The sequence below is a fragment of the Leucoraja erinacea genome, chromosome 30, assembly GCF_028641065.1.
Source record: "Leucoraja erinacea ecotype New England chromosome 30, Leri_hhj_1, whole genome shotgun sequence".
Lineage (NCBI taxonomy): Eukaryota > Metazoa > Chordata > Chondrichthyes > Rajiformes > Rajidae > Leucoraja > Leucoraja erinaceus.
Genome location: NC_073406.1, coordinates 11,826,717 through 11,851,019, shown reverse-complemented (window position 1 = coordinate 11,851,019; position 24,303 = coordinate 11,826,717). Strand labels below are relative to the sequence as shown.

Below are 24,303 nucleotides of genomic sequence, written 5' to 3'. Positions count from 1 at the left end.
GTCCAGGTTCAGGAATAGCCCTCTTCCCCACAGCCATCAGGCTATTAAACTCCTCAAACAAAACTCTGAACATTAATAGCCCATTATCTGTTTATTTACTTTATCTGTTTATTTATTCATATGTGTATAAATGTATATAATGATATATGGACACACTGATCTGTTCTGTATTCATGCCTACTATATTCTGTTGTGCTGAAGCAAAGCAAGAATTTCATTGTCCTATCTGGGACACATGACAATAAACTCTCTTGAATCTTGAATCTTGCTATTTGCATGATTACCGACTACTTCCGCACTCACACACATACTTCACTCTAATTCAACGGCCATCAATTCTCTCAAGCTGTTGACATTTGAAAACCAAACTATGTGTTTTTTAACCACTACTTCTGAGTAGCTGTTGTTCATCTAATTCACATTGGGGGTTTTGCACAGGAAATGGGGCTCAGACCGAATAAGAGTCATCATTGATCAAAATGATACCTTGTAAGGAGAGATCTGTGAATTAAATCTAAGAAACGTATTGTGGTGATAACATAAGTTAAGAGTTTTTTTCCCCCATTTACTCCTTTCTTCTACCATGAGGGACTATATCAAAATCCATGCAGGCAATACCAAGAAGTTTACCGAAATGAGAGGCTATTAGCTATAACGAGGTTGGACAAACCTGGATACTTCTCTCTGGAGGGGAGACAGACTTGAATAAAGTTTATCAAAATTATGAGAGGCATAGATAGGGTAGACAGTCTGGGGAAAAGATCAAAGACTGGGAGATACAGCACTATGGTTTAAAGATGAGTGTGGTCACTTTTGTTTACACAGATCGGGGTGGGTGCCTGCAAGGCATTGGCTGGGGTGATGGTGGGAGCAGATAGGAGAGGTATTTCAGAGGCTTTCAGATAGGCACGTGGATAATGAGGGTATAAAGGGATATGGATCACGAGCAGCAGAGGAGATGAGTTTAACATCAGGTTTGACACAAAAAGTTTGTTCCTATGCTTCACTGTTCCATGCACCTCTTCTCTTTCAATCTTGATAACATTTGAGACTGTTTGCCTGGAGCGCTTCAATGTCAATAATGTTATTGTTCAGGGATCACAACATTTCAAAGAAACATTTCCACTCTAGTCGAAACTAAAAATCTGCCAGCATTTACAGAATGACTTAACAAAAAATCGCAAACAGCAAATTTAACTTCATGATTTTGTTTATTGCTAATTGAACAACAAATTGATGAAGAAGAGTTTTGGCCCGAAACGTTGCCTATTCCCTTCGCTCCATAGATGCTGCCTCATCCGCTGAGTTTCTCCAGCATTTTTGTCTACCAACAAATTGATGAAGATCGTTCTCTTCTTCCATTAGTTGGAGTTCATGACCTGAAAGAAGGGAAATAAAGATTAATTACACGACTTTCCACTAAAATGACAAAATATCTGAACATCCTGCTGCACACTTAGTCTATCGTGTATGATGTACCTAACCTCAGTTACTTTTCCAAATTTTATTACCAAAGTTCACAATACCAATTTTCCTGGCTGGAAATCAATAGCTTTCTTATACCTGTCTCACCTAGAACTCAAGACTATTAAATATTCTCCTAGAACTCAAGACTATTAATCATTTGGTAAATAAACAAAAAATGGGTATTGAATTTGAAAAAAAATTGATTCATAAGTTGATAAGTGATAGGAGTAGAATTATGCCATTCACCCCATCAAATCTAATCGTGGCTTATCTATGTGAACCTCATCCTCCTGCCTCGAGAGTATTCAAGAGTAAAGAAAATGAGATGTGAAGATACGGGACAGGAGAACGAATACACTGACAAAGGTCTCGACCCGAAACGCCACCCATTTCTTCGCTCCAGGGATGCTGCCTGTCCCGTTGAGTTACTCCAGATTTTTGTTTCTATCTTTGACATGGCTACAATAGATGGTTCTTCTCTGACTTTTAGTTGTGTAACAGGAGAGAAGTATTAACATTCAACCTGTAAACGGTATGTACCTGATTAATCCACAAATTGAAGGCGGAAACCCGGGTAAAGACAGTAGGCTTCATTTTGGTGTTACATCCGGAGGGCGACACAAAACTGTTCACTCCATGAACGTACCAACGGTTATCAGAACCTTTACAGTTCAAAGGTCCACCTGAGTCTCCCTGAATAAAACAAGATCAAACGTTTCAATGTTTTAATTCCTTTCACTATGGTAGTTGTCAACTCACACTCTAGTACAACTCTGCATGAGTTGGATGTTCTCCAAGATACCTTGTCAAAATGACCCACTTCACATCGCAGTACAGTTGCTGCCTTACATTGCCAGAGACCCGGGTTTGATCCTGATTACGGGTGCTGTCTGTACGGATTTTATACATTTTCCCCATGGCTGCGTGGGTTTTCCCCAGGTGCTCCGGTTTCCTCCCACACTCCAAAGACGTACAGGTTTGTAGGTTAATTGGCTTTGGTAAAGATTTGTAAATTGTCCCTACTGTACAGGATAGTCCTTGTGTACGGGGTTTGCGCGGACTCGGTGGGCCGAAGGGCTTGTTTCCACGCTGTATCTCTAAACTACACTTAACAAAGTGTACACAAAGATTAAATAAATGTTAGCATGCTATTATTTAATATATGATTATTACAAAAAAGCATTCTTGTCCAAGATGTTAAAGATAGAGGAGTCAGAGGGAGAAGGCAGGAACGGGGTACTGATTGGGGATGATCTGCCATGATCAACATTGATTGGCGGTGCTAGCTCGAAGGGCCGAATGGCCTACTCCTGCACCTATTGTCTATTTAACGATAACATTTTAATTTTGCAGCATTATGCGGACCGGCACACCCGCAGCGGACTCCGAATCTTCTCCGTGTACAAGCTGCTGGATGGAGTCTGTGTGCTACAGTTAACTCTGTGGAAGACCGCGTCTTATCTCCAGCTTCAGTAAGCACAAATAAAGCTCTTGAATTATTACGTACATTGCATCCAGACTTTTCAGCACCTCCGGCACAAACCATGGTCTTTTTCACAGTGCTCCCCCACCAATCGCTGTTGCTGCAGTGGGCATAGTCAATGACAGGTACATAGGCTTGCTGCAGCTTAGCTGCGAATTGTCCATTCGCTATAATGACCGAGACAAACAAAAAAAATTCAGTCCTGAAGGTGAATTGTCAGATATACCTGTATCAAAAAAGCAACCATGTAAGTTCGCCTAAGTAAGTTGCATCAGTAGTATGGAGTTTCACTAATCAGCCCAGATACCTCCATTCCTCCCTTTGGCAAAGGGTTGATTCCCACCATGCCTAGTCAAGTCAAGTTTATCAAGTCAAGTCAAGTTTATTTGTCACATACACATACGAGATGTGCAGTGAAATGAAAGTGGCAATGCTCGCGGACTTTTGTGCAAAAGACAAACAACAAAACAACCAAACAAATTATAAACACAATCATAACACACATATTCTTTTACATAATAAATAATAGAAGGAAAAACGTTCTGTAGAGTTAGTCCCTGGTGAGATAGGCGTTTACAGTCCGAATTGCCTATGGGAAGAAGGAAAAGGTGGAAATTCCCACCACGCCATTGGAAGTTCTCTGTACGGAAACAGTGTGCTTGGCAACCAACGAACATCTACGAGAATTCCCGACTAACAAAGTAAAAAATAAAGCCAGATACAATCGTGGCATTTATTATTTTGGATACGTATGTGGATATTTAGAAAATGGAGGGATATGGATTATGTGCGGGCAGATAAGAGTTGGTCTTGACATCATGTTCGGCACAGAAATGTTGGTCTGAAGGTCCAGTTCCTGTGGCGTGCTGTTCTATTTCTATGCACTTTGTGTAAAGAGCAAAGTTCCTCGTCGCACCCTCACATATGACAGGACCTTAATCATTTAACTGACATTATTAGTCCAGCTGAATCATATTTAACTTCAGAGGCAGCTGAACACAAAAGTGTTTTTTTTTATATACCTGTTCATACTAACCTCAGTACCTGATCCAACAATTTTGTTCGTTCAGCTTCTATCTACTCTCTATACTTCAACTCATAGAGTCCTAGAGTGATACATTGTGGAAACGGGCCCTTCGGCACAACTTTCCCACACCGGCCAACATGTCCCAGCTACAGTAGTCCCACCTGCCTGTGTTTGGTCCATATCCCTCCAAACTTGTCCTATCCATGTACCTGTCTAACTCATTCACATTTTTGCTGCTTGCCACAGTCAGCTCATCTATTACCACTGTGCTTCCCAAATTACACTGGTTTTAGTATAAAATCTCTGCGTTTTAGTTAGAAATTCCCTCCATGAGTAATAGCCTCTCTACCATCCTACTACATGCTCCTCAAAGTCTCCATTCACCCATCTCTGTCCACCTGCATCAAGCTCCCTCCCTTCAACTTACAATCATTTAGGAAGACCAGTGAAAAAAAAAAAAGAAATGTCTGGAAATACTTAGTAGGTCAAGCAGCATCCATGGGGGGGAGAAGAATGTTCATGTTTGACATTGCTAACCTTTCACCTGAAAACAGGACTTGAACAATTTGTGCTGACTTACTGGAAAGTCGACCCCATCCGGTGATGTAGCAATAAGCGTAATTGGCAAGAACAGAGTTGTAAGGTGGAATACAAGCAAGCTGGACATGGTCATTCAAGATGGCCTCCTTCGAGAGCTTGATTAGAGCGATGTCGTTCCTGCAAAAGAATGGAAATTCCTGCTTGCACCAGCAAACAAACACACAGGTATGCTAACCTCATCTTATTCTCCCCACATTCCAATCCTCTACCCCAGATTCCATCACACATCTATCCGCTGAGTTCAATTTATAGTCTTTAGTAGTGAAATGGGCCCTTCAGCCCATAGAATCCATGGGCGCAGTGACGCGTAAATAATATAGCGCAAATGACGCCCAAGTGGGACAGGCCCTTTACTGTTCTAAGTAGGAAAGAACTGCAGATGCTGGTTTAAATCGAAGATAGACACAAAATGTGGAGTAACTCAGAGAAACAGGCAGCATCTCTGGAGAGAAGGATCTCGTTTCGGGTCGAGTCCCTTCAGTCTGAAGTTCAGTCTGAAGAAGTGTGTTGACCCAAAACGTCACCCATTCCTTCTCCCCATAGATGCTGCCTGTCCCGCTGAGTTACTCCTGCATTTTGTGTCTCTCTACTCTTTTATGTTCTATCCATCTGCCAAACTCAGATAAGCTAACATTACACTCAATTTCCACACTTCCACCTGTTTCAGGCCTGTATGGGATGTATCTGAGAAGTGTATGTAGCCACTGAGTTACTCCAGCATTTTGTGTATGTAACCCTTGACTGTATTTTTGCATGCTCCATTACAACAAGCATGAAGACAATGAAATGATTCAATAATAAGATTCAAACTGTGCCATGACTTACCCGCAGGAAACACATTTTTCATTCCAATCTGGATGAACAAAGATGCCACTGGGATTTAAGATCTGCTCTCCAGTCTCATACACATGCCGTTCGTATTCTCCCAGTACCACACGGTAGGTCTGTCCAAGGCTGCCAACAGAAAAGTTGCAACAAATATAAACCGCATTTGCCCCTGGGATGTTTATTGTAGTTAAGTTTTAAGATACAGCATGGAAACAGGCCCTTCAGCCCATCAAGACCATGCTGACCATCAGTCACCCATTTGCACCTGTTCTTCCCAGTCCCACTTTTTCATCCACTCCTTACAAACTATGGGTAATTTTACTCAAAAAGAGGCCAATTAACCCTACAGAGCTGTACATCTTTGGGATGTAGGAGGAAACCAGAGCACCCGGGGGAAATGCACGCAGTCACACAGCGAGAGCGTACAAACTCCACACAGACAGTTCCCAATGTCATGACCCAACCCAGGTTTCTGGTGACGTGAGGCAGCGGCCGCTAAAATCAGGTCTTGGGGAAGAAAGGAAAGAAATATATCGATGTTGCCGCCATACTCACGAGATGCAGTGTCCTGCTGTCATAACCCAATTTGAAGAAATCAGCGTTCCACCACAAGTGTGAGAAAATGAATTGCCATATCCAACTTCTAAAGAAACCTAATAGTGAACAAAAGCATATACTTTAATCTTTTCTTCTACTTGGGCACCTGGTATCTTCTCCCATTTCCTGATCAGCCTTTGGCTGTGCCCTGTCTTTGTAAGATATTTGTGAGTCTGTAGCAGAAGAAGCTTGAAATGCTCAGAGGCCTCTCAGCTTCCACAGGTCAACCTTGTTCATTCCACAGATACTGACTGATGTTTTACATTTCCCAATAAAATGCAAACTGCTGGAGAAACTCAGCGGGTCAGGCAGCATCTGTGGAGAAAAATGGCCAGACAACGTTCGAGTCATGATCCATCAGAAACTTCCCATTTGTTTCTCCACTGTCAGAGTGAGGCCCAACGCAGGTTGGAGGAACACCTCATATTTCGCTTGGGCAGCTTACAACCCAGCAGTATGAACATTGATTTCTCTAACTACATGTAACCCTTGCTTTACCTCTCTCTCCGTCCCTCCTCCATCCCAGTTCACCGACTAGTTCCAATATCCTCCTGATTAAATATTACTGATTGTATGCCTCGTTGTCACCTTCCCCTCAGCTAACGGCACAGCACAGTGGCACAGCGGTAGAATGGCTGCATTACAGCTCTTGCAGCGCTGGAGACCTGGGTTCAATCCTGACTGCGTTTGCTGTCTGTATAGAGTTTGTACATTCTCCCCGTGACCACGTGCGTTTTCTCCGAGATCTTCGGTTTCCTCCCACGCTCCAAAGACGTACAAGTTTGTAGGTAACTTGCCTTGGTTAAATGTAAAAATTGTCCCAAGTTTGTGTAGGATAGTGTTAATATGCGGGGATCACTGACTCGGTGGGCCAAAGGGCCTGTTTCCACACTGTATCTCTAAACTAAACACTGTACCATTCTACATTTCCTTGATCACCGTTTCCTTTGATCTGTGTTTTCACACCTTACCCTTTCATATCTCCATGCCACCCTCTCCCCAGGCGCTCAATCCAAATCGCCACCCGTTCCTCTCTCCAGAGATGCTGCCTGTCCCGCTGAGTTACTCCAGCATTTTGTGCCCATTTGTTCCAACTCTGATTTCCAATATATAAGGTGTTTGTGCTCTTTGTGCTTAAGGGTCAGTACATTCTCACCTGCCATGGCCAGCTATACGGCCTTGCATCGATTCCATTTACCACCTTGGAGAAATAAGGAGGGTAACTGCTCATTCCGCAGGCCGAAGCTGGAATTACAGGAATCAAACTTTAACAGTTCATTCGAAGCAATGCATCACAAGGGGTGGGAGATTGCAACCTTCACGTGGTCCGCCCTGCTTCAACGAATGCAATCAACCTGGCGTGCACAATAAAATAAGATCAAATAGAACAAATTGTCCTACAACTTTAGGCTGTGCACGCCATACGCTAGAAGAAGAACATCGCATCATGATAGTCAATTGCAGAATTCAATTAATTATTCCAATGTAGCACTAAAGTGAAGTACAAATCCTTGTCATCTTCGAATGGGCCAGCAAACTCCTCGACAACAGCAGATACGGGCCAAAAAACAAAACCATCCATAATTCCACAAAGCAGGGTGGTTAGATCAACAGAACAAAGACACAAAAAGCTGCAGTAACTCAGCTGGACAGGCAGCATCTCTGGAGAGAAGGAATGGGTGACAAATCAGATCAAGACCCTTCTTCATTTTTTTTTCAGATCAATATTAGACATAAAGGTCAGCTGTGTAAATTTAATCTATTAGGACAATGTCCAGCACTTATTGGATCTTGCAACACATGGATGAACTGAAGCAGACAGTATCGGTTCTTGTGGACATTAAATGGAAAACTCAATTGCACTGTAAGGGAAATCTTAAAGCAAATTAGTGGCATTTATCAAAGCACATTTGCAATGACCCACAATGTTGTTACAATGCCATTAAAGAAAGGAAGAAGAGCATTTCTAGGACATTGTTATTCCCATTTAGTGCTAGTGTACAGTGACAAAGTCATACTGTGTTAACTGATTGGATGGCATCGTCTGGAGACTTAGTCATAGAATCATGCAGCACAGAGATAGGCCCTTCGATCCAACTTGCCCATGCCAACCAAGATGCCCATCTGCACCAGTCACACCTCCCTGCATTTGGCCCATATCCCTCTAATCCTTTCAGTTCCATCTGTCCAAATGTCTTTTAAATGTTTTTATTGTACCTGCCTCTACTACCTCCTCTGCCAACTCGTTCCATACATCCACCACCAAAAAATGTTGCCCCTCACACTCCTATTAGATCTTTTCCCTCTCACCTTGAAAACCATGTTCTCTGGTTTTTGATTCCCCTTCTCTGGGTTAAAGACTCTGCATTCACCCTATCTATTCCCCTCGTGATCTTACACAACTCTATAATGCCACCCCTCAGCCTCTTGTGCTTCAATAAAGTCCTAGCCTGCCCAACCTCTCCCAGGAGCTTAGGCTCCCAAGGCCTGTTAACATCCTCGTAATTCTTCCTTCCACCCTTTCAAGTTTAACAACATCTTTTCCATGGCAGGATGACCGAAACTGAACATGGTCCATGTTCTCCAGAGATGATGCCTGACCTGCTGAGTTACTCCAGCACTTGTGTCCTTTACTGTATTAACCAGCATCTGCGGTTCCTTGTGTACACAACTCAAGACTTACCCCGCGCTGCAAGCAGTACAATGAGCAGCAGCTGGTACATTTTTCTGCCGTGTTGCAGTGCAGGAGTTGGTCACTTTATATACTCTGCAGGCAACTATCTTTTGGATGCTTCAGGCATTTTAGTAACGTTGATGGCTGTTCACTTCCCACACAAAATGGAAAGGTAAACAGTTTGAGATTTCAGTGTCAAGGTTGTGCTGTTTATACAGTCTACCACCTGCCACAGGACTGTTTTCTTATACAGGGTCACCTTCCCCATCACCGGTTAGAGGGAACTGTCCCAAATCTACTGATTAGCGAGGACTGCATTAAACTAAACAGTAGCTCGATCTCAGTTCAGCAAATTTGTTGATCTCATCTTTGTGCCCCATATGTCGGGACTTTCATATGAAGAAAGACTGGATAGACTCGGCTTGTACTCGCTAGAATTTAGAAGATTGAGGGGGGATCTTATAGAAACTTACACAATTCTTAAGGGGTTGGACAGGCTAGATGCAGCAAGATTGTTCCCGATGTTGGGGAAGTCCAAAACAAGGGGTCACAGTTTAAGGATAAAGGGGAAATCTTTTAGGACTGAGATGAGAAAAACATTTTTTACACAAAGAGTGGTGAATCTCTGGAATTCACTACCACATAATGTAGTTGAGGCCAGTTTATTGGCTATATTTAAGAGGGAGTTAGATGTGGCCCTTGTGGCTAAAGGGATCAGGGGGTATGGAGAGAAAGCAGGTACAGGATACTGAGTTGGATGATCAGCCATGATCATATTGAATGGCTTGCAGGCTCGAAGGGCCTACTCCTGCGCCTATTTTCTATGTTTCTATGTTTCTATATATGAGGAGGGATGTTTAAGAAGGAACTTCAGATGCTGGTAAATCAAAGGTACACAAAAATGCAGGAGAAAGTCAGCGGGTGCAGCAGCATCTATGGAACGAAGGAAATAGGCAACGTTTCGGGCCGAAACGTTGCCTATTTCCTTCGCTCCATAGATGCTACTGCACCCGCTGAGTTTCTCCAGCATTTTTGTGTACCTTCTGAGGAAGGATGTGCTGGTGTTGGAGAGGGTCCAGAGGAGGTTTACAAGAATGAGCCCAGGGATGATTGGATTAATGCGTGATGATCGTTTGATGGCACTGGACCTGTACTCGCTGGAGAGAAGGATGAGTGGGGACCGCATTGAAATTTACCGAAAGGTGAAAGGCCTGGGTACGGGGATGCGGAGGGGATGTTTCCACTAGTGAGAAAGTCTAGGACCAGAGGGCAAAGTCTCAAAGGAAAAAGACGCACCTTTAGAAGAGAGATGAGGAGGGATTTCTTTAGACAGAGTGGTGAATCTGTAAAATTAATTGCCACAGACGGTTGTAGAGGCCAAGTCATTGGGTATTTTTAAGGTGGTGTTTGACAATTTCTTGATTAGTACGGATGATAGGGGTTACGGGGAGAAGGCAGGAGAATGGGGCTGAGAGGGATAGATCAGCCATGATTGAACAAAGGAATAGACTTGATGGGCCGAATGGCCTAATTTTGCTTCTATGATTTATGAACATAATTAAGGGGATGCTGAGGATGATGTATGACAAGGCATAGTGGAATTTGATGTTAACTTTGAACGATGGTGTGAAATGAGTGTCATAGTCATAGTGACACATTGTGGAAACAGGCCCTTCAGCCCAACTTGCCCACACCGGCCAACATGTCCCAGCTACACTAGTGCCTGCATTTGGTCCATATCCCTCCAAACCTGTCCTATCCACGTACCAGTCTAACAGTTTCTTAAATGTTGGGATAGTCCCAGCCTCAACTACCTCCTCTGGCATCCTGTTTTATACACCCACCACCCTTTGTGTGAAAATGTTACCCCTCAGATTCCTATTAAATCTTTTTCCCTTCAACTTAAACCTATGTCCTCTAGTCCTTGATTCACCTACTCTGGGCAAGAGATTCTGTGCGTGTACCCGATCTATTTCTCCCATGATGTGATTGGGAATCAGCATCTCTCTTTGTCGATCTGCCATTGAAGACAATTGAAGTTGACGTGATTGAAAATCAACCTCCGTCCAACAGGTACATCACGCATTCCACCAACCATGTGTCCCCTGAAACATCGGTCCCAAACTTGCAACACCCTTGTGTAGGAAGGAACTGCAGATGTTGGTTTACACCGAAGATAGACACAAAATGCTGCAGACACTCAGCATGACAGGCAACATCTCTGGAGAGAAGGAATGGGTGACGTTTCAGGTCGAGACCCTTCTTCGGACTTTTGCCACGACCTTACCAAAAACCTCAGCAACACTTGCATCTGGATGCTGATTCCAGCTACTAATTACAGGTCAGAATGGAATAAATACCAATAAAACACATACTGCTGGAGGAACTCAGGGGTCCCATATTGTTCCCATTTAGTGCTAGTAGGCAGCGACAATATCATATCATCTGATTGAGCGGCATTTTTTCGAGACTTAGAACCATAGAGTCAAACAGCACTAAGTCATAGAGATGGCTGATTGTTGCCATCTCTTATCCATGGTATTATTTGCCTGGGTGGCAGGCCAACCAAATTTTTCCACCGTATCTCAGTACCCGTGACAATAATAAACCAAGAGCATTGTCAAATTCAAGTTCAAGTTGGCGTTTATTGTCACATGCAGCAGTTAAGGTACAGTGAAATTGTAAGAGCTGTGTCTGAGCTGTCCGTTCTACGTTTTGGTATTCCTATGCACACCTGACATATTTCCAAACGGCATTGAGGGTAGCAGAGACCACAGAAAAGGAAGCCATTGGAAGTGACTTAACTTAGACTAGCGCAGATCCAGGTTGCCTGCTCCTCTGTAGGCAGTGGATCACAGGAAGTAGCCAACAGGACTGCAGACACTTGAACATAGACCATAGAACAGTACAGCACAGGAACAGGCCCTTCAGCCCACAATGTCTGTGCCAAGCAGGATGCCAAGATAATCAATATCCCTCCAAGTCCATATGCCTATTCAGATTCAATTTTAATTGTCATTGTCAGTGTACAGTACAGAGACAACAAAATGTTTCTATGATTTATGAACATAATCAAGGGGATGCTGAGGATGATGTATGACAAGGCATAGTTGAATTTGATGTTAACTTTGAACGATGGTGTGAAATGAGTGTCATAGTCATAGTGACATCTTGTGGAAACAGGCCCTTCAGCCCAACTTGCCCACACCGGCCAACATGTCCGAGCTACACTAGTGCCTGCATTTGGTCCATATCCACTAGTTTAAAAATTTCCAACATTTATTGTGTTCTGGGAAAGTATGGGTAGATAGGAAAATGTTTCCAGTTAATTAATTTATTCGCAGAACCCACTCAAGCTCTGACACTCCTCACTGAGCAGAGAAGTCTAACATGCTGATGGAAAATTTGTTATAAATTTGTTTGGAATCTCCCTGTAATTCATACATTATTGGGAGATCCCCTGTGAGGGGAATCCTACACTTGAGAGAACCACCTAGTCTGTGATGTAAATAAAAAGGAACTGCGAATATACTAAAGATAGGCCCAAAATGCTGGAGTAACCGTTGTGGGCACTTTGATCATCTGTATCTCTGATCTATTCTAAACCTTTTCATACCTCTAGTTTCCCTCTGAAGAAAGGTCTCTCTCGACCCGACACATTTTCTCCAGTTGCTGCCTGACCTGCACAGCGTTTTGTGTCCATCATGAGTCAGTCTTTAAGTCCAGCTACAGGTCCAATCCCACAATGATTCATGTTTCACGCTACAAATAAAAGTAGATGACAAATTAAAACAGCCCCCCTCCCCCGGCAAGATGTTCTTCATCCTCGTGCAAATAAAAACAATTCCCTTCACGAACAGACTGGGTTAAATTGCCAGAGTTTTATTCCAAGTTGCTGTGTTTTGGATGCAGGAGCCGCGGACTTCATGCATTTTTTAAATTAATCCAATCCATGCAACAGCTTGCACTGGGTTTCAAAGCGGTTCTATCGTGATTGTATTTCCCTTTCTGCAACGGTTGTGTTCCGGATAGGGGTTGGGTTTTATTTTACACAGCGAATCGGAGAGCGGTGGTGGCTGCGGGCTGGCGAACGAGCAGAGAGGACCAGGGGGAAACTGACAGTGACAGTGACAGCCAAGCCGCCCTGGGAACGCGGAAGCAAATATACTGGAGGGAGGGAGAGGAGAGGAGAGGAGGAGTAAAGCCGGCGACGGGGTAAGGAACGGGCCGGACGGACAGGGCAGGGAGCTGGTGCAGACAGACCCAGCCAGACTGGGACCTGGTGCAAGCGGCACTGACCCAGCATTGGGAGGCGGTGCAGGCGGTGCAGACACCGGGCCTGGACCTGGTGCAAGCGGTGCATGCATAGAAACACGGGTACATGGAGGAGTAGGCCATTCGGCCCTTCGAGCCAGCACTGCCATTCAATATGATCATGGCTGGTCATCCAAAAATCCCTGCTTTCTCCCCATATCTCTTGATTCCGTTAGCCTTAAGAGCTAAATCTAACTCTCTCCCGGGCTGGGACCCGGTGCAAACCCCGGGCTGGGACCGGTGCAAACCCCGGGCTGGGACCCGGTGCAACCCCCGGGCTGGGACCCGGTGCAACCCCCGGGCTGGGACCAGGTGCAAACCCCGGGCTGGGACCATCGCAAGCGGTGCAGACCTCGACCCCGGGTCCCAGGGTCTTGCTCGCTGCCCGAGGCGGATCTCTGTGAGGTCCCAGAGCCAGGGTCACTAGTGTGGGGGGTGGGGAGATGTTGCAGAGACTGCTCCCCACCCCATGTAAGATGGAGACAGTCACGACCAAATCACATTGTAGCAGGCCCCTGGTCCAGCTCAGGCCATTGAGTATCCATCAATTCTAATCCAATTTACCAGCACTTGATCCATTGCATTGTATGCCGTGGCAATTTAAACACAGGCTCCAGGAGTCTGAAGAGGAGTAACGCAGCATCTGTGGAGAACAAGATTAGGTGGCATTCAGGCTGAAGAAGGGTCTGAACCCAAAGCGTCACCCATCTCTGTGACACAAAAATGCTGGAGAAACTCAGCGGGTGCAGCAGCATCTATGGAGCGAAGGAAATAGGCGACGTTTCGGGCCGAAACCCTTCTTCAGATGATGGGGGGTAGGGGGAGAGAAGGAAGGGAAAAGGGAGGCGGAGAAGCCCGAGGGCGGGTGGATGGGAGGAGACAGCTCGAGGGTTAAGGAAGCGGAGGAGACAGCAAGGGCTAGCAAAATTGGGAGAATTCAACGTTCATGCCATCCGGACGCAAGCAACACAGGCGGAATATGAGGTGCTGTTCCTCCAATTTCCGGTGTTGCTCACTCTGGCAATGGATGAGACCCAGGACAGAGAGGTCGGATTGGGAATGGGAAGGGGGAGTTGAAGTGCTGAGCCACCGGGAGTTCAGGTAGGTTACTGCGGACTGAGCGGAGGTGTTCGGCGAAACGATCGCCCAACCTCCGCGTAGTCTCCCCGATGTAAATCAGCTGACATCTAGAGCAGCGGATGCAGTAGATGAGGTTGGAGGAGATACAGGTGAACCTTTGTCGCACCTGGAACGACTGCTTGGGTCCTTGAATGGAGTCAAGGGGGGAGGTGAAGGGACAGTTGTTGCATTTCTTGCGGTTGCAACGGAAAGTGCCCGGGGAGGGGGTGGTACGGGAGGGAAGGGAAGAATTGACAAGGGAGTTGCGGAGGGAGCGGTCTTTGCGGAAGGCAGACATAGGGGGAGATGGGAAGATGTGGCGAGTGGTGGGGTCACGTTGGAGGTGGCGGAAATGGCGGAGGATTATTTGTTGTTTTTGCCGGCTGGTGGGGTGAAAGGTGAGGACTAGGGGGACTCTGCCCTTGTTGCGAGTGCGGGGATGGGGAGAGAGAGCAGTGTTGCCATCTTCCCATCTCCCCCTATGTTTGCCTTCCGCAAAGACCGCTCCCTCCGCAACTGCCTACAACCGAGTGAGGTGGAGGACATTTGTCAATGGGCTATGCTCCCTAGAGGAGCAAGGGGCTGATAAAGAAGAAGAGTAAGCTTGTGCGAATTAGTTCAAGACTTTGAAGCCTGCTGGCTTTAAGCAGTGGCGGTGGGAAAAAAACACAAAACAATTGTATGTGTAAGGAGATGCGTAAGATGCTGGTTTAAACCAAAGAGACACAAAAACTGGAGTAACTCAGCAAGTCAGGCAGCTTCTCTGGAGGAAAGGAATAGGTGACGTTTTGGGTTGAGACCCTTCTTCAGACTGAGAGTCAGAGAAGGGAAACGAGAGATATACACGGTAAATAGGACAAATGATAAGCAAAAATCAACAATAATGAAAGGTGGAGTCCACAATATTTGTATGTAAATCTTATCTTTTATACTATTTGGGTTACAGCTGGAAAGACGTTTGACCCTGACCCTGGACTCGGTGTGGGTGGAAAGCATCCTCTGGAAGCATGCCCACTATTGGAGACTTAAACCAGGATGTCCTGACGGTGCTCCTCTCCCATGTCCCTGCGAGAGAATTAGTCCTGACGTGCCGCCTGGTTTGCCGAGCGTGGAAGGACCTGGTGGATAAAGTACACATCTGGAAAAGGAAGTGCCTTCGTGAAGGATATTTCAGAAGGGGCTGGGATACATTCCCAGAGAACTGGATGAAATATTATTTCCTCCGCCCTTTAATGAGAAATCTGCTTAGAAATCCCTGCGCAGAAGGTGAGTTTATTTTTTACTGGGTCTCTGATGTATGGAATTGGTTGAGTGAGTTGGATGGAGTCATGGGTTTTAGAGAGTCCAGAGGTAAACTCGGATCCTACAAATGCAGGATGAACGGTACGTTTGGAATCGATTCCTTTAAAAAAAATATATTGACCATCGCTGCCCTAGTGTCACCAAGTCATACAGCGTGGAAGCAGGCCTTCGGACCAACATGTCCCAACTACCCTAGTCCGGAATCTAACAAGACTTATTTAAACCCATAATAATTAGTCCTCAGTATAATAATATTCAGGCTCTGGTAACAATCTCGTCACAGGAGCAATTATGATTTGCCCATCATAAATGGTCTGTATTTATTTGCTATCCAGTTTCAATGAGTGGATTTGCCTGAGATCAACAGTTAACTTACTAAGGACTAAAATGTACACTTTCCACTGTGTACGGTGGGGCGCAGCGGTAGAGTTGCTGCCTTACTGCGCCAGAGACCCAGGGTTTGATCCTGACTACGGTGTTGTCTGGATGGAGTTTGTACGTTCTCCCTGTGACTGCATGTGTTTCTTCCCACACTCCAAAGACGTGTAGGTTTGTAGGTTAATTGGCTTCTGTAATTTGTCCCTCTTATGTAGGATAGTAGTGACCACTAGTCTAACGTTTTAAAGTCTAAAAAGAAGGGGACATTTTAAGAAAACAATTTTTTTTTGGTTGATATTTAGCAGGAGGTTTCTACGGAAACTTGCTGCTTTCACTTCATGAGGAAATTATGGACTAGTTGATTCAGCCCATTATAGTTCCCTCTAGTTTGCGAGGCTAATGTTTTCCTGCAGACACAGTGTTACACTGTCAGAGATATTGTCCCATGAATATGGCGATACATCTGAGCTCTGAATGGCCTTTCATCTCAACGCAAAAGCAGAACATGCAGAAAAATGGATAATGGCCTAGCCCATATCTACCCAAAACTAAAAATCAAATGATATGGTAAGTCACCCATGGCTGCTTCTGGGATCTTGCTATGCGCTCATGGCTCCTGTGTTTTCTGGATTACAACAGTAGCTACACTTCAAAATACAATGGGTTAAAATGGTGGAAGGCGCTATGTAAGTGCAAGATCCCACTGAGCGCTTTCCTTTAGTTTTGCCATAACTTGTTACTGACACTGTGCTATGGGTTCACAAGCAGTGGCAGACTGGCCAGGTGTCAGCTTGCCCGATGGCAAGTGGGCCCCTGATGAAGTGGGCCCCCTTTGTCTCCTGGCAACCAATATTTTTAGACCCAGTCCGCCACTGTTTACAAGACCTGATTTTAGAAGTGCACCTCCTTCCCCAGCTACGTAGTAGAACATTTGCGATGCTATAGGAAGTAAAGCTGGAAAGAGTGCAGGGAAGATTTACGAGGATGCTGCCAGAACTTAAGGGGAGGTGGGCAGGTTAGGACTTTATTCCTTGAAGCGCAGGCCACTGAGGAGTGATCTTTTAGGGATGTATAAAATCATGAGGGGAATCGATAGGGTACATGCACAGAGTCTTCTACCCAGAGTAAAGGAATCAAGAAGCCGACAACATAGGTTTAAGATCAGAGGGGAAAGATTTAATACGAATCCGAGGGGCAGCTTTTTCACAAAATGTGATGGGTGTACGAGCTGCAAGGAGGAGGTAGTTGAGGCAGACAAAAAATGCTGGTGGAACTTGGCGGAACAGGCAGCATCTCTGGAGACACCCATCTTCAGACCTTCTTCAGGGTAGTTGAGGCAGTTCTATAATAACATTTAAAAGACATTTAGACAGGTACATGGATAGAAAGGATTTAGTGGGATACGGGCCAAACATGGGCAGGTGGGAGTAGCGTAGATGGGGCATCTTAGTTGGACAAGTTGGGCCAAAGGGCCTGTTGCCATGCTGTGTGACTCTGACTCTGACTCCATTTTGTCTCACATGATCATCAATTGCTCCACGTTCTTCCCCCCACTCACCCATTCTTTATCTACGCTGCTCACGTATGTTAGGGGCAACTTTGAGCACTGGTTCAGAAGATCATTTATCACTTTGCATGTCGGAGTGGGAGATTGCAACCTTCACGTGGTCCGCCCTGTTTCGACAAATGCAATCAACCTGGTGTGCACAATCAAATAAGATCAAATAGAACAAGTTGTCCTATAACGTTAGGCTGTGCATGCCATACACAAGAAGAAGAAGACTTTGCATGTGTGAGGGTCCACTGAGGATATGTTTGGATGTTGTTGAACGAATGAATAATTGGCAGTGCAGCAGAAAGTAGAACTTATAAAACCGCTGAATTTCAGGATTGCATACCATCCACTAAAGTGCAAACAAAGATGTGACGTTGCCAACACACTCAATATGAGACATTATGAACCTCAAGTTCCTGTTTTCATTGCCCGTTTTCATTCTCTGTTCACACAGAACGATTTCAGTTTTGGACCCTTGATGAAAATGGTGGGGACCTTTGGAAAATTGAAAACTTGCCAGGAGAACAGTCAGCTAGCTTTCCTGACAGAAATGTAAAACAATTTTTTGTGACATCTTATGGGTAAGAACGTCTGTGTCTTCTCTCGCTGCTGATATTATCATGGTCAATGTCAGTGTGATTCCTGCAACTTCAGTCAGGCCTCTTCAGTAGGTGACATGGTGGCGCAGCGGTAGAGTTGCTGCCTTACAGCGCCAGAGAACCGGGTTCGAACCTGACTACCGGTGCTTGTCTGTACGGAGTTTGTACGTTCTCCCCATGACCTGCGTGAGATTTCTCTGAGTGCTCCAATTTCCTCCAACACTCCAAAGATGTACAAGTGTTTTTTGGTTAATTGGCTTGGTATAATTGTAAATTGTCCCCAGTGTGTGTAGGATAGCAAAAGTGTTTTCCGGGGATCGCTGGTCGGCGCAGACCTATTGGGCCGAAGGGGCTGATTCTGCGCTGAATCTCTGAACTAAAGTAGTCACATCCAACCAGTCTATAACCTTCAAAAAAAAACTTCCCTTGAAATCTCTTTCCTTCTCCTTCATGTACATATCCAATCTTCCCTTCAATTTATCTTCATAGTTTGCCTCAACCACTCTCTGTGGCAATAAGTTCCACATTCTTACCACATGTTGGGCAAAGTAGACTGGATTCACTATTGACTGACTTGGGGCTGTGAATGGTCCCATAAAAATCCACACACTAAATGGTGTCTCTTTATGCTCTTGTTTTTCTTTGGTAGCCTCTGCCGGAAATCTCAGATCGTTGATCTAATGGAAAATGGATGTTGGCGAAAATTGCTTGATGAAATTCAACCGAAAATTGTAGTGAGAGATTGGTAAGTAAGTAATGGTCCTCCCATTCAGGAATATTGATTAGAAGTTTGAAACTGGAGTGCATAGGGACGGGCCAATGACATTAAATTTTAGCAAACAATCATTGTCCTCATTTATAAATCGAGTAGAATGGATAAAGTTTGGATATGAACATTAATTGAGTGGAGTAATTGTGTTAATAGAAGAATTGTATGCAAAAATCTGTAACAACTTTGAAAATGGAGTGGAAAATTATCAATGTTCCAAAGAAACTGAAGGATTTAGTACATGAGTGATTCCAAAAGTAGGCTGAATGATCCCAGAGAGTGTGGGAGGACTCCAAAGATTGCAGTGGTTTCTGACCTATTTCATTATTGAAGTGGTTTAGCTAGGAGATTCATAAGAAGAAGTAAGATCTGGGAGGTGGCACTTCAGCGAGTACAGGACCCATGCCATCAAACGCTGAAAATAAGTCTTTGGGACAATCGCAAGGTCCATGTAACTAATCAGGCATTTATGGAGTGGATGTGTATTTTATTGAATGTGAACAAATTGTGCGGCACGGTGGCGCAGCGGTAGAGCTACTGCCTTACACCCGGGTTCGGTCCTGACTATGGGTGCTGTCGGTAGGGATTTCTACGTTCTCACTTGTGACCTGCGTGGGTTTTCTCCAAGGAACCTTTGGGTTCCTCGCACGCTCCAAAGACGTCCAGGTTTGTAGGTTAATTGGCTTGGTATATTAAAAATGTAAAAATTGGCCCTAATGCGTGTTGGATAATGTGTAGGGTAGTGTGCGTAGGGTAATGTTAATGTGCGGTCGGTGGGGACTTTGCTGGGTCGAAGGGCCTGTATCCATGCTGAATCTCTAATCTAAAATAAGCAGGGCTTTTGTTCAATAAGGTTAGGAGCCACTGGGCTTAATGAAACGATTGTTAGAGGTTTTGACAATTGGACAGACTTGTCTGTTTCCGTGATGTAAATTCTTTGTAAGCCTGGAGAATTGTTCGGAAGAAGGCTGTGTGTGGCTTACACTGTTGATGCATTGTCTTGCACTATGTTATTGAAGTACCTTTCTGTGTGCCCGTGGCAGGTATGCAGCGAGGATGGACTGTGGCTGCACTTACAAGTTACATGTGAATCTGCTTTCTGAAAAGAAGGTCCCTCTCCAGAGCTACAAGTCTAACAAGATTACAATCCCCCAGTGGAGTGATGCAACCTGGAACGAGGTAGCTCATTTAATTCGCTTTTTAACCCATTTTTAAATCTAGAAATGTAGAAGTTTTGTGCATCTCTGCATGCTTACTCTAACAAATAGCAAGGTTTGGAGCAAATGTCTATCCTAGTGCTGGTGTCAGTGGTGTGTCAAAACTGGGAAAAAACTCTTCCATTGCCTCTTTTTCCATTTCCCATTCAATGTATCCTTGCGCAGGTTTCCACATCTCTTTCTTTGCTCTTCATCAACTTTTTAATATACATTTTAGAATGTGTTCTTGAGTGCTTTGCGATAACTAACAGTGGTACCTTTTCTTTCAGATGGTTCATGTCTTCAAAGACTATGGGCCCGGTGTTCGGTACGTTCACTTTTCACACGAGGGGCAAGACACACAGTTCTGGGCGGGCTGGTATGGAATCCGTGTCACCAACAGCAGCGTTACCATCGAACCGTGAGCTGTAGGGACAGCAGGATATGGCCGGGCATGAAGAGATACGTCAGCAACAAGTTAACAAAATGCAAAGATATCACGTGCTGTAAATCCAAATTAAAAACACCCAACATTCAGCAGGTCAGCAGAATCTGGGAAGGGATCTAGTTTTTGCAGGGTCCCTGACCTGAGATGTTAATCCTGTTTTCCTTTCTTGCGTGTTGAGTGTTTCCAGCACTTTCTGACTTTATTAAAAAGCTGATTTGCATTTCTATAGTCAATGCATTAATACCTTGAAGGTTCTTGATATTTGTTTTCTAGGTGATTATTGCTTTAATGTGGATATTTACTCCCTGTATAAGAACAAAAGTGGAGGTGAGTTGTTAATAGGAACAGGTCACTTTCATTTCAAACGGCAAATGGTTTACTGAGCACTTCATTCTGACTATTTCTTTCAGTGAGCTCCTCTAACATTCATGCGGGTTCTGTCCTGAGGGTGATATGCATGATGGCCATGGCATTGCATTGAGGAATTTCCAATGGAATCTCTCAAGGGCCCAGGGACCTCCTCCCAGCTAATGATAGTTGGGGCACTCTAACAGAGAGTCTTCGCTGAAGAAGAAAACCATTTCTCAACTTTATTTTTAATGATTCTCTATATATTTATATTTGGATATTTTCAGGAGATAATCCCTATTCTTTTAACGTACTCAATGGAATCAAACTAATTGTTGTTGCACTACTGAAATTTCAGTGATCTAGCTCTATTTTCCCTGCCTCTATTATTTACACAAACACAATTGATCCGTAGATGGAGGAAACTGGAGAAATCAACACAAGGATAAAAGTTGGATTTCAGCTTGTGGACTGAACGTGTTCCTCGGGGAACCAGTTTTGGCTAAATAGCCTGAATAAGCTATTTAGCTGAATAAGTTCTAGTACTTGAAGTTCCTACAGAATAATACACAATGGAGACCGTAGGTGGGGTGGAATTGTTCCGTTCTTGACCAAAGCTTCTCAAAGTCCCGAATTACCTCAACATTTGTCACTTTTCACTTTATTCTTTAATTCCTTTGGTAAATGTAGGTTGGAGAAAAATACTTAATGGAAACAATGTTTGGCTTGTTCAATTAGTCCTCTAACTAAAGCAGATGATGGGGATACCTGTAAGACTCTTCACATTGTGTGTGTGATAACATTTTAATAAATGTAGCACGTGAATTTCATGGTCGCCTATCCCAAAATCAGTAAAGGTTTTTCAAATATATTTTTCCATGAATCCAGTTCCCCTGGTGACCATATTTATATGGCCATACTTTGTTTTGGGGGTAGATGTTCTTCTTGCGTATAGCGTGCACAGCCTAAAGTTGTAGGACAACTTGTTCTATTTGATCTTATTTGATTGTGCACGTTCAAGTTCAAGTGAGTTTATTGTCATGTGTCCCTGTATAGGACAATGAAATTCTTGCAAAACAGATAAATGTGTTCATATACCATGATATAAATATATACACACATGAATAAATAAACTGGGAAAGGCCAAATAACAGAAAGTGGTTATTAATAATCAGAGTTTTGTCTGAGCCAGGTTTAATAGCCTGATGGCTGTGGGGAAGTAGCTATTCCTGAACCTGGTTGTTGCAGTCTTCAGGCTCCTGTACCTTCTACCTGAAGGTAGCAGGGAGATGAGTGTGTGGCCAGGATGGTGTGTGGGTCTTTGATGATACTGCCAGCCTTTTTGAGGCAGCGACTGCGATAAATCCCCTCGATGGAAGGAAGGTCAGAGACGATGATGGACTGGGCAGTTTACTACTTTTTGTAGCCTTTCCCTCTCCAGGGCGCTCAAATTGCCGAACCAAGCCACGATGCAACCGGTCAGCATGCTCTCGACTGTGCACCTGTAGAAGTTAGAGAGAGTCTTCCTTGACAATCCGACTCTCCGTAATCTTCTCAGGAAGTAGAGGCGCTGATGAGCTTTTTTGATAATTGCGTTAGTGTTCTCGGACCAGGAAAGATCTTCAGCACGCCCAGGAATTTGAAGTTCTTGACCCTTTCAACCATATAAATGGGGCTGTGGGTCCCCCTCCTACTCCTTCCAAAGTTCACAATCAGTTTCTTGGTTTTGCTGGGGTTGAGGGCCAGGTTATTGCGCTGGCACCATATGGACAGTAGCTCGATCTCTCTTCTGTACTCTGACTCATCCCCATCAGTGATACACCCCACAACAGTGGTTGATGATGGAGTACGCACGGTGGTTCGCTACGCAGTCATGGGTATAGAGTGTGTACAGCAGGGGGCTGAGCACGCAGCCTTGAGGTGCTCCCGTGCTGATTGTTATCGAGGCTGACACATTTCCACCAATACGAACAGACTGTGGTCTGTGGACGAGGAAGTGGAGGATCCAGTTGCAGAGGGATGCACAGAGACCCAGTTCTGCGAGTTTGCTAACCAGTTTGGAGGGGATGATTGTATTAAATGCCGAGCTGTAAACAATGAATAACAGCCTGACATATGAATTTTTGTTGTCCAAGTGGTCCAGTGCGGAGTGGAGGGCCAGCGAGATCGCATCCACCATTGATCTGTTGTGGCGGTAAGCGAACTGCAGTGGGTCCAGGTATTTGTCGAGGTAGGAGTTGATTTGCTCCATGATCAACCTCTCAAAGCACTTCATCACCACCGGCGTTAGTGCCACTGGTCAATAGTCATTGAGGCACGTCACCTTACTCTTCTTGGGCACCGGTATAATTGATGCCCTTTTAAAGCCAGGTCGGGTTGATTGCATTAGTCGAAACAGGGCGGACCATGTGAAGGTTGCAATCTCCCACCCCAGGGGGGTTGTTAAGTTCCTGCCTATACTTTTGGTTTTGATGCATTAATTCATTTATGTGTGTATGTAAACTCTCAAATTAGTTGGTAAAACTAAAATATGAAACACCAGATATTGCACAAAATGGCAAAAGTTTCAGCTGACAGGAATCTCACCATATCTGCTTCCAATGCTATAGCAGACGTGATGGAGACATCTGAGTGTTTATGAGATGTGCTTGATCTACTTGTGTGAGTCAGGAAGAGATCAGCACCATAAAATAACCCCTGATAATATCCAAACAAGATAATATCTTGCTTTGTGTTTGGTTGATTAGACGTGCCCATCCAAGCCGTACTTATTAGCTACGATAGGTATATATTTGCTTGAATCAGACAACAGGTTTGTAGGTTAATTGGCTTGGTGTAAATGTAAAAATTGTCCCCAGTGTGTAGGGTGGTGTTAATGTGCAGGGATCACTGGCTGACACTGAATCTGGGCCGAAGGGCCTGATTCCATGCTGTATCTCTAAACTAAACTGAACTAACATGTCAAACATTACTTTACCGAGAGAACATCCTTATTTGATCAAATTAAACAAGAAACATTATCTGTCCTCCTAATTACTTTGTATTTATCCCATATTTGGGTTGTTCATATATTCTCCTTCCAAGAGATATGCTGTGGGCCAGAGGTAGATTAGGATGGTTTTGTGAGCTAGGTTCAGGTGCTCAAGTTTGTCTGGACAAGGCTAAACGTTTCCGATGTGGATGATATGAACAGCATAAAATTACCACAAGCCATTTTAAATATGAACATTAATAGCTTTTCCACTGAAACAATTTCATATTTTTGAAGGAGAAATTGCTGTTGGTGATATTGAAAATAATTACCTTGTGTGTTTGAATGAAGAAAATAAATTTGTGTTCATTTTACTTCCAAGTCAACTGTAAATGGGGACCATACATATCAGTCTCTGTCTTTGCTCCATTCTGCAAGCTGCTTGTGCAGTCACTTCCATCAATAAATTGCTCTTTAATAACTCAACCAGTTTAAGTGGAGAAGTTCTTTGATAAACGGTGAACATGTGCCATCCATTTGTATGTCTTGTTTGTAACCAACTCGAAGAACCTCCTTTTCAATCAACTGAATGCGACATATTTTTAAAATCGCTTCCTGCCGTTGTTTA

The 24,303-nt window shown here is 44.2% G+C and overlaps 2 protein-coding genes across 2 annotated transcripts; one reads left to right on the top strand and one right to left on the bottom strand.

Moving 5' to 3' along the window:
- Nucleotides 1-1,192: 1,192 nt before the first annotated feature.
- Nucleotides 1,193-8,817, bottom strand: LOC129711643 (proproteinase E-like). Its single transcript, XM_055659441.1, has 8 exons — nucleotides 8,686-8,817; nucleotides 7,159-7,247; nucleotides 5,961-6,058; nucleotides 5,403-5,531; nucleotides 4,558-4,694; nucleotides 2,975-3,117; nucleotides 2,008-2,160; nucleotides 1,193-1,379 (listed from the first exon to the last, which is right to left on the bottom strand). Exons 1-8 carry the CDS (start codon nucleotides 8,723-8,725, stop codon nucleotides 1,362-1,364), a joined length of 807 nt encoding a protein of 268 aa, XP_055515416.1. The 5' UTR covers nucleotides 8,726-8,817; the 3' UTR covers nucleotides 1,193-1,361.
- Nucleotides 8,818-12,741: 3,924 nt separating this feature from the next.
- On the top strand, nucleotides 12,742-20,577 carry LOC129711644 (F-box only protein 6-like). Its single transcript, XM_055659443.1, has 6 exons — nucleotides 12,742-12,891; nucleotides 15,056-15,375; nucleotides 17,799-17,925; nucleotides 18,593-18,688; nucleotides 19,756-19,891; nucleotides 20,199-20,577. The coding sequence occupies exons 2-6, from the start codon at nucleotides 15,117-15,119 to the stop codon at nucleotides 20,331-20,333; spliced, it is 753 nt and encodes a 250-aa protein (XP_055515418.1). The 5' UTR covers nucleotides 12,742-12,891; nucleotides 15,056-15,116; the 3' UTR covers nucleotides 20,334-20,577.
- The last annotated feature ends 3,726 nt before the right edge of the window (nucleotides 20,578-24,303 follow it).

What these genes read in the sequence shown, in the direction of transcription:
- LOC129711643 (XM_055659441.1), bottom strand. Translation starts at nt 8,725, where the DNA reads ATGTACCAGCTGCTGCTCATTGTACTGCTTGCAGCGCGGG. An exon ending in CGTATAGCTGGCCATGGCAG is followed by an intron (nt 6,059 to 7,158) that starts GTGAGAATGTAC and finishes GTTCACTATTAG; the next exon opens with GTTTCTTTAGAAGTTGGATA. An exon ending in GAAAAATGTGTTTCCTGCGG is followed by an intron (nt 4,695 to 5,402) that starts GTAAGTCATGGC and finishes ATTCTTTTGCAG; the next exon opens with GAACGACATCGCTCTAATCA.
- LOC129711644 (XM_055659443.1), top strand. Translation starts at nt 15,117, where the DNA reads ATGCCCACTATTGGAGACTTAAACCAGGATGTCCTGACGGTGCTCCTC. An exon ending in AAAATTGTAGTGAGAGATTG is followed by an intron (nt 18,689 to 19,755) that starts GTAAGTAAGTAA and finishes TGCCCGTGGCAG; the next exon opens with GTATGCAGCGAGGATGGACT. An exon ending in GTGATGCAACCTGGAACGAG is followed by an intron (nt 19,892 to 20,198) that starts GTAGCTCATTTA and finishes CTTTTCTTTCAG; the next exon opens with ATGGTTCATGTCTTCAAAGA.